Source organism: Vitis vinifera, chromosome 2, assembly GCF_030704535.1.
Source record: "Vitis vinifera cultivar Pinot Noir 40024 chromosome 2, ASM3070453v1".
In the NCBI taxonomy this organism is placed as follows: domain Eukaryota; kingdom Viridiplantae; phylum Streptophyta; class Magnoliopsida; order Vitales; family Vitaceae; genus Vitis; species Vitis vinifera.
The window spans coordinates 17,996,349-18,007,025 of NC_081806.1; the positions used below are offsets into that span (position 1 = coordinate 17,996,349).

At 27.8% G+C, this 10,677-nt stretch overlaps 1 protein-coding gene across 1 annotated transcript; it reads right to left on the bottom strand.

Annotated features, from left to right (window-relative positions):
• Positions 1-316: 316 nt before the first annotated feature.
• Positions 317-2,863, bottom strand: LOC132253226 (methanol O-anthraniloyltransferase-like). Its single transcript, XM_059734868.1, has 2 exons — positions 2,216-2,863; positions 317-1,657 (listed from the first exon to the last, which is right to left on the bottom strand). The coding sequence occupies exons 1-2, from the start codon at positions 2,660-2,662 to the stop codon at positions 749-751; spliced, it is 1,356 nt and encodes a 451-aa protein (XP_059590851.1). The 5' UTR covers positions 2,663-2,863; the 3' UTR covers positions 317-748.
• Between the last annotated feature and the right edge of the window lie 7,814 nt (positions 2,864-10,677).

The following is a 10,677-nucleotide window of genomic DNA, read 5'->3' on the forward strand; positions in this document are numbered from 1 at the left end:
AATTGGATATTTTTTTGTATTAATGGTTCACTTTACAATGTACTACTTTTTAGGGGATTTGTCATAATTTAATTTATGGATTTTTGTATGAAAAGATAAATTGAAATTAAGTTAAAATTTTTTTGTTAACTTCTCATGTCAAACCACACATGTGAAATGATTGTGGTGTCCTAACCTCCGGGATGGGTCACATCATTGGCTTACATTTCCATGAGAAGGGTTATGATAAATTAGCAATGATGCTTCATGCTAACGTGCCTTCAAATTTTTAGGTTGATGTTTTTCTTGTTGCACCATATCTCATCAACAAGATACCTTCCACAACTTTGAACTTTGACACCTACATTAAAAGTAAATATTTCTCAAAAGGTATAGCAAACACAAATTCACCCAGAAGACATACCCTTTTTGTCTTCCTAGCCTATTGCTCTGTTCAAAAGAGATAAATGCTTGCATGTATCCCCAAACAAATAGAGTTTATCAAGACATGTTTCTACTTGCTATGCATGGAAATCCATAGCTCAGTTCCTTTCCTAAAAGGATGAATGGCTCACACCACCGGCCGAAATAAGTATTCAACAGCACTCGAGCCTTCAAGCCAAATACAGTGTCATATTGCCTACTATTGACATAACACCTATCACTAGTAATCTCCACCCTCCTACATTTAGGTTGTAAACTTTTTTAAAGAGATCCTAAACTAAATTAAATTGCTTAATTCTTAAAATCCATGTAGATTCTGTTTAATTTACAGCATGGATGTAATAAGTCTAACAGGCTCTTCCTCTTTTGTCATTCTCTTTAGCTCCTGTTCAAACCTTTCCATGACTGGCGGAGGCAGGCATATAGGTATAACATTCCCTTCTTCTCCTTTGCTGTTCCTGAACCGCATACAGAAGCTAATATTAGATAAAGCCCTAGCAATCCCACCATAGACTGGCTTTCCCCACCCGAAGTCGATCTCTCCAAACCCGGCACGTGTGAGATCTGAAATAAGATAGTTCCCCGGCTGCGTAAATGAGGGACGGCCCTTGATGACCATAAGATCTGCCACTGATTTTACATACTCTTGGCTCATTTCCGCCTTGGCTTTCTTCAGTAACCTTATCGCATATTCCAATGGGTTTTTACATAGCATTCCAGCCTTAGTAATTGAAGCTGGATAAACAAAAGCATTTCCATAGTATCCTGGAGGCAGATCGAAACCGCGCTTGCCTCGCATATTGATTAAGCATGAAATGCGAACAACCTCATCAGGGTCTACTGCAAATGCAATTGTGCGGCATCTCCATACATACGCTATTAGAACCTCAAACGTCGAGCAGGCACCGAGGCTTGCAGGAAGTCGGTTCCTAAGTGCTCTTATCTCCTTGAGGCCAAAGAAGAATGATCGATGAACCAAATTATTTTCGTCCATGGTCATTAGTGTGCCCCTGGTATTGGTTACCTCCTCGTATTCATGATGTATACGGGTAATTCGTGGCGGATTTCGGGCATTTAACAGCTCTCTTTGCCATATGGGCAGCAGAGATGGCACAGACAGACCTTGAGCCATCTCGCTTATGGCGTCGAGGAATTGGACCAAGCCAGGACCATCACTCATTGTGTGGTTTAGGCGCAATGCAAATATAAATCCTCCACACCTCAATCGGGTCACCTGCATTGTACAAACATCGGCTTTATCAATATATGTTTTAGCAACATCCAATGAAATAGACAATTTTTGCTTAAGTATTGGGTTATTTGATATCTATTTTAAATCATTATCAATTAATATTTTTTTTTATTGATTTTAACTCATCTTTGCTTTCATTAATTTTAAATAATAAATTTATTTATAAAACAATCATAAAATATTTATTATAAAAAATGGATGTAAAATAATAATTCTAAAAAATACTCTCACTAATGTGGTTTCAAAAAGTTACTTTTATTATTTCAAAAAACTAAATATTTTTATTTTTTCAATTCAATTAAAATTTTTAAAAATAAGTGAAAAATAAAAAATAAAGAAAAAGTTAAAAACAAAGTATGTGACATATGAAAGTAAATTACATTCATTATTAAGTTAAAAATAAATACTATCTAAAATAATTATTTTAATTTAATAATTAAAGTAAAAATAATTTAAATATAATATTAAGTTGTCTAATCAAATATCATTTTTGGGTAAAGTTGACTTACCAAACATTTTCTTATAATGAAAAATATTTACCTGAATTAAGATAAGAGGGGAACCAAGAATTTCCCCGGAGCCAGGGACATCATACAGAATCTCCTCGTAGCAGGGGCACATTGGTTGAATTGAATCACCAAGATTCTCAAGTGTGGTATCGGCATCGGCTTCAATGAACAAGACCCCTTCACCGGTGCAGTCCACCATGAGTTTTCTATTATCCCCTTCAATCAGCCTACCTGCAAATGGGTAGTAGTATACAAGCGCCTTACCTAGAGCTTCTTTAATGACCTTTGCAGGGTCTTTTCCTTTCATTAAAGGATTGTTTGGGTAAAACATTATCACAGGAACTTGAAAGCGAAGGCCTTCTTGATCATCTAAATCAGAAAGCTGCTTCACCTCTCGTGGGGTAGGGTTTGTAGGCCGAACAAACTCTGGAGCACACCGTTTAACGGAGAATACTAGAGGAGACGATGATGATGCCATGTCCTTCCAGGCAAGGAGTTTGTTGATAGAATATAGAAAAAATGATGAAGAGAAAATTGAAGGAGTTTATGTGATGGTTTGCTTTGAGAAGAAGGTAGCTGATATTTATAGCCTATTGCTGCACTCCAATAACGCGGCGGAGCATCTTGCTCAGCCTACGACACGGTTTAGATAAGACATAAGAGGTAGAATTTTAGATGTGTTTCACGTGTTTTTTTCTCTCCAGGCCCCAAGAAGCTACACAACGATAAAAAGGCAGAATTTTGGGTTGTGTTTCAAATCCACCCACTGTCTTAATGCACCTAAAATATCATCACTACTCTTTTCTTCTGCACCACACCCTCCTATCATTCTTACTCTACGTGTATGGTGTCCATTGTTTCACGACCCCCCTAAAAGCCATGGTCCTTTCCTCTACGTTATGTCTCTTTCAATGTCAGAACGGTCCCCTCCTATCATAAAAAATTAGGGAGAATTGTGTTTTGGACCCAGCTAGGCACAAAAATTAATAAAATATCCTCCAAACACCTATAATTGATTGTAATGATATAAGGTTGGAATAGACAAAAATACCCCTTTTTACTTACACCCATCATTTTGTCTTTATACCACCACTCTTTAGATGCCCATCCATAAAATTCTCCTTTATTTAATCATTTTTTTATTTTTTATTATTTTTTAAACTCCTTTAAAAATAATTGAAAAATCAATATTATTTACTATTTTTAAATTATAAATAAATAAAAATTATATTAATGATTCAAAAATTATTTTGGAACATACTTTTGAAAAAAATATTAATTTAAATGAATAAAAATTACTTTTTACATTTTACAAGTAAATAATTTAATGATTAAAACACTATTTAAAATAAATATATTTACTATTTTTTTTCTTTTATACTAAAAAGTATTTTAAAGTTTATTTTTTTATTATTATAAAATAAAAAGTTTAAAGTTTTTTTTTTTTTAATCTTTTTCTTTCCATAGTTTAATAATTTTTTGAACATAGACTTTTGTAATAAGTTATATGAATGTTCCAAATTTGTTTATTAAGGAATTTTTTTAATGATTTGAATTAATTGAAAATTTATTGAAATGAGAAAAAAAAAAAAGAGAGAAAGAGGATAGATGAAGAGTTTTTATTTTAAATATCCAACTAAAATGTTTTCGTATTTAGAAATGGATTATATCAATACATAGTATAGTAAAGATTGATTTTTTTCTCATACAAAAGAGTTAAATGATATGTTTACTCATTTTAAATAAAAACAAGTAGTTAAAAATTATATAGATTATGTTTGAGTTTGGTCTTAAAATATTTTTTCTAGTTTTTATTATTTTTTTATTTTTAAAAATTATTTTTATTTTCTATATTGTCTTTTTTTGAAAATAGATTTAATTAAAAAAATGAAAAATATTTTTTAAAATGAAAATTGAAGACCTTGTTTAATACTAAGATAATAAAAATAATTAAATTTCATTTATTAATTATTCTTTTTTATTTTTAAAATATAATATGTTCACAATTAAATAAAAGAATTGGTCAATTGTATATTTTTTTTCACAAAAATGTAATATGTTCATAAAAAAATTGGATTGAAGTTTTTCATCATTTTTTTAATCAAACTACTAGAATCATGTTTAATACAAATATAGGCATATATGCACTACGGGAATATGAAATTTGTGTCACTATATAAGAGTATTTACTAACTGTATAAGAGAAATGTACTAAGTGTACAAGTAGTGTATAAGATTACCATTTATAAAATATTTCAATCTATTTTGAACCACTCCTTTATTTTCCTTGTCACCCACAAATTGCATATTCATGTCATGCACTTTATTTAACTCCCATATGGAAATTCTGATACTTTCCCCAATAATGATGTTTGGAAAAAAAAAAAAACTAACCCTAATTCATCCATCCTTTTATTAGTTAAACCATTAGAAATATGGTTAACACACCTACATGGACATATTACTTAGGATAGATATATTGTACAATAGTATTACACTAATTGTACAAGGGAAATGTACTAAGTGTACAAGGGTGTACAAGATTACCATCTATAAAAAAATTTAATCGATTTTGAATCACTTTTTCAATTTCCTTGTCACCCATAGATTGCATACCTACGTCATGCAATTTATTTAACTTTCACATGAAAATTTCGATACTTTTCTTAGTAATAATGTTTGGGGAAAAAAAATTTAATCATAATTCATCCACCATTTTGTTAGCCAAACCATTAGAAATAAGATTAATATATCTACGTGGACACACAACTTAAGAGGGATATATTGCACCATTGTACAATGATGTTACACTAACTGTACAAGGGAAATGTACTAAGTGTACAAGGGAAATATACTAAGTGTACAAGGGTGTACAAGGTTACCATTTGTGAAAGATTTTAGTCGATTTTGAATCATTTCTTTATTTTTTTTTTGTTACCCATAAATTGTTTATGAAATTTGCACTATTATATAAGGGTGTTACACTAATTATAAAAGAGTATTCCACTCACTGTGTAAGGCAATGTACTAACTGTATGTGGTAAATGTACTAATTATACAAGGGTGTACAAGGTTATCTTTTATGCAAGATTTTAATCAATTCTGAACTTTTTTTTTTTTTTTTTTGTCACCTAAGGATTGAACACTTTTCCCCCACACATTCCTTCACCTAAAAATTGTTTTAATTTGAAATTTGAAATTTCATCATCCAAAATTTGTAATTGCATATTTCATTTAAGTAGTTTTAACAATATTTTTTCTTACAACATTTACATCCTATATAAAGGAAAATTAACCATAATATTTAGGTATTACCTTTTTTTTTTTTTGTGAAATCAAATTAATATAAATGGATAACACATTAATGTCATTGTTTCAAATAACTTAAGACAATATAAACAACAGATAATAACTGTTGAGGCAAAATTATGAATATTTTTTTTACCAAACTATGTCATTTAGATCTTCTCTACCAAAATTAAAACATAGGAAATAAAATTAAAATTAATCACATTTAAAATGTTTATTACAAGTAAACCGAATGAAATATATATTTTTTACTATTTTACCTTTATAAACATAATGTTAGCAGATATTAAAAAAATTATATTTAAATAGAATTAAAAAGGATAAAAAATTATCTTTGTAACATTTGTAATTTTTTTTATAAAAAATCATTAATTTAAATTATCAAGTTAATTTAAAATAATTTTTTTGTTGTAATTATAGTTTTAAAGATTCTACGATTTTTATATTATTACTTTTAATTTATTTTCTTTGATTTTTTATTTTAAATTTCATCTAAACTTGTTTTTTCTTACATTTATATGTTTTCTATTATATCCTTATTTAAAGTGATTTTCATCTAATTTGTATTCCATTATATTCTCTTTTCAATTTTAATGTGTTGTTATACCTCTTTACATAACAAAAGATTTTATTATTTTTCATCTACAAAACTTTATACAAAAGATATCATGTACGAGGAAAAAAAATAAAAAAAGAGAAAACTATGATATAATTTACATACACATCTCTTAATATGATACATTTGCTTGACTTAATGACATCATGCTTTAATAATTTAAATCATGTCAAGTCCACATTTATTTTAAATTTAAAAAGGCATTTGAATATTTTTCAAATTATTAAGTTATAATACATTATTCAATTAAAAATTAATTATCACCATTAGTTAAAAGATGATCATGTTACAAAATAATATATTAAAACAATATCAATGTATTGTCCAAAAATAGAGAAAATATTCAAATAATTGTCTACAACCTTAAAGATATTTATATATATATTGGATAAAAAAGAAAAATAATATTTTTTTAAGGTGTTTAAAAATTATTTATTATATATTTTGTAAGTTTAAAAAAAAATATTTTATGAGGTATTTAAAAAAATTTTACTTTAAAAATATAGTAATAATCCTTTTCAACCATTGATTACCAATCTTTAATTTATTAGGCATGGTTTTTGGGAGAAAAATAATTGATGAAAATAGTAGCACCTTTCTAGAAAAGAATTAATTTACATGTCCCACCGATTAATATGTGAGAGAAAAAAATAAGGTGAATGATGAAAAAGAGAGGGAAAAAAAGAATGAAAGAGAGTGGGAAGTTAGTTGTTTTTTTTTTCTTGTCGACAATAAAGGGCATTTTCGGAAAATTAAATGTTTCATATCCTTCTTTTCAATTTGTAGACTTTCTTTAGGTGTTGGGTTTAAATATGAAACTTATGAGGATCTTTTATCAATTTTTGGGCCCAGCTGGGCCCAAAACACAATTCTCCCAAAAAATTATTGTAATCCATTGTGCAATACATCCCTCTCTCTCTCTCTCTCTCTCTCTCTCTCTCTCTCTCTCTCTCTCTCTCTCTCTCTCTCTCTCTCTCTCTCTCTCTCTCTCTCTGTCTTTGTACACATACAAAATTTCAGTTAATTAAATTATTATTAAATTCCTCTTTAAAATTTCTCCCTCTACCTCTTTCTCTCTCTTTGTACACCTACAAAATTTCAGTTAATTAAATTATTATTAAATTCTTCTTTAAAATTTTGATTTCTTAGTGAAATGTCAACATGTGACATACCATTTAAAAGAGGACACTTGGTGAAATTTGAAAGACTATAAAATTAAATTTTATAAAACAAAAACAAAAACAAATAAGTCAATTGAAGTTCAAAAGAGAAAATATTTTTTTATTGGTAAATTTCTTGAACAAAAGAAACAAATCTTTTTATTAAAATAAAAAAACTAAAAATAAATAAATATTCTTTGTTAGCAAATCTCTTGAAGACAAGTTTCTAAAATAAAAATATCAAATTCTTTGAATTAAACAAATTAAATCTTGGGAATTCTTTAACTTCCTTCAATGGAGGGAATCAATAAAATAATTTTATATGGGAAAAATGTCTTCACAAGAAGAAAAATATTTCTTAAAATTTATCCATAAGTTCGAGAAATTATAAAATATACATGTGATCTTGTCTCTTGACAAAGTCATTTGGAAAATATTTTGAGGTGATCAGGTTTGAAAAAGTAAAAGAAAAAAAAAAAGGTAATAGGGTGCCCAGGCCTAAAAGTGTGATGCTTTTAATGATGTTCAAAACTACAAAGTCAAATACCTTTAAGGATATTCAGAGGTATAATTTCATATATTTTAAAAGTCATCCAACCCTAAAATTACATATATTTTTATCGATTCCTCCATTTTCAAGTGCTAAAAAATGAATATAATAATCAATAAAAATATCTGTAATTTTATCAATTTTACATGCTTTTAAAACATGTGATATTATACCTTTAGATATCTTTAAAAGTGTTCGACTTTGTAATATATATATATACTTCTAGATTCCTCCATTAGTGAAATTTGAAACACTACAAAATTAAATCTTACAAAACAAAAATAAATATGTCAATTGAAGTTCAAAAGAGAATTATAAATAAATATTTTTTAATTGGTAAATTTCTTGAACAAAAGAAATAAATCTTTTTATTAAAACAAAAAAAGAATTAAAAATAAATAAATATTCTTTTGTTAGAAAATCTCTTTAATATGGAAGACAAGTTTCTAAAATCAAAATGTCAAATTCTTTGAATTAAACAAATTAAATCTTGGGGAGTCCAAATTTAATTCTCTAACTTCACCAATAAATATTAATGACTTCCTTCAATGGAGGGAATCAATAAAATAATTTCATACGGGAAAAATGTCTTCACAAAAAGAAAAATGTTTCAAAAAATTTATCTGTAAGTTTGAGAAATTATAAAAGCATTATATATGTGATCTTTTTTTTCAACAAAGTCATTTGAGAATAAGTCACTTTAAACCCTTAATTGATTTTCAAAACAAAGAAACACTTCATCATTGTCTATTAAATTATGATCAAAGTAAAGGACCGAGAGAAAAAAATATTCTTTTGTAAAGAATATTATCAAAGAGTTTGTACCCCACAATTATTTTAATAAAAACAATTGTTAGCATATTTTTTCTATTATTTTGATTGTTTCGTAAGACTTCACACAATTTGTACGTATAAATTTATGGCAAGGAAAGTTGATAGGATTTTCTTTTGGTTTAGTTTTTTAGGAAAATGTTGAGAACTATTAAAATTAAAGGCATGTTTGATAAGTGTTTTCGAAAACAACTTTGAAAAATAGTTTTTGAAGATGACTTTTAAAAATTATTCTCTGATTTTTATAGAACAAAAGTTTATTTGAAAACTTAAAATGTTTTCAACCTGTTCTTAATATTTTTAAACATGTTTTAAAAATAATTTTTATATTTAGTATTTTATTTTTAATCATTCTACATATTTGTATAATTATTTCTTAAAATAATCCTTAAAAAACAAGTTAAAACAATAGAAAACTACAAAAAGATGTTATCTAAAAACACTTTATTTTCTATTTTTAAAAATAAAAAATAGTTTTTGATTATCTAATATGTTTTCTGTGTTTTTTTTTTAACAACAAAATACTATTCTAAAAAATATTTCCAATTAGGCACTAAATCTTTTAGAATACCCTGTCCCCAAACTTTCATCACCTTTTTTATAAGAAAAATGGGAAAGAAATTCTTTTAACATTTTCCTTTATTCTTACATTTTGTCCACGTTATCCATAGATAATAAAATCATTTCCCAATCTTTTCTCACTTTCTTTCATAGGTAAATGAGGAAAATTGGTTATGCAATGCATTAAATTTAGCAGTTTGCAACAATTAATCTTGTGTAATATATACATTTTTTATTATATAAATTTTAAAAATATATATGTCAATTTATTTATATTTTTTCTTAGAAACCAAATGGTGATTATTCTTACTTTATTTATTTTTATATATTTTTAATTGGAGTGTTTTCTGTCACATGTTGATCTTGCAAATCAACAGGTTCTCTTAAAAAGCTCCTCAGATTGGAAATCCACACACTGCAAAAAACCCATTAGATATCAAAGTTATACTCTTCATGACATTCTTCATGGTAAGTTATATTCAAATTCAACAACATAAAGTTTATACCAAATTAGATATCAAATATTTCTCAGTTTCCATGAATGCAGTTTCATGCTTAGACTTACTTGAAGAGCTCTCTTTACATGGATGAGTAGACTGACTTATCACTATTGCTTTATTCTGATTAGGATGCTGCTTGATGTTACAGCCATGTGAAACCATGTTTATTGTTTTAGTTTTGTACTTTGGGCAACTTAATCCAGCAAAAATCCATTTGCACAATATCAGGACATTGTTTGTGTCATTTTTGTCAAGTAATGAAGTCCATGTGTAACTAGACTTCACATCGTGTGCTTTATTTGATCAAATATTATTTCTTGTATTGATCGACAACATAGTCTAGGAGATTATTACTAGGCAGAAACATAGGTAACCAATCTTTTATAGAACTGTGGAGGTATTTATTTGTCTGCTTCAATAAAAACAATATGTTTGTGTATGATTTAAGTGGTTTGTTTTGTAAATGCAGAGATGAAGGGTGTTAAAGGAGCACAACCTGTAGATTACCTCACCTTTGACCTAAGATTGGTGTTTTCAATTGAACCACATTGCAGGGGCATAATGGAACAAATTATGCGATTACCACAAACCATGGGGTACAACTCAAGTCAATGGTCAATGACAACTACCCTAATGAATCCTCGTACAGTCGTATAAGCTCGTACAATTGTATTCCTTATACAGCTTATATGGACAGTTTGATATATTAATAGAGCCTTACAATCATTCACACAAAATCTTTATGGACAGTTGTTCCTATTGAAATTTCAATAAATTAAACCTACCCTTATGTAGATAGAATTTTTATTCATTAGGGTAATAATATCTAATCATTTTGATTTATGGTTGTGATTTATCAGGATTAAGCAATAGTTTGCAGCGAGACCATAAAGATGATCTACTAACAAGCTTCCTAATAACATGATCTACTTCAACAAAGAATAGTGTGCAGTGAGACTCTGCCTG

Excerpts from the sequence above, each read along its gene's own strand:
- LOC132253226 (XM_059734868.1), bottom strand. The coding sequence starts at position 2,662 with ATGGCATCATCATCGTCTCCTCTAGTATTCTCCGTTAAACGGTGTGCT. Across the intron at positions 1,658-2,215 it reads CCCCTCTTATCTTAATTCAG|GTGACCCGATTGAGGTGTGG; the intron begins GTAAATATTTTT and ends TGTACAATGCAG.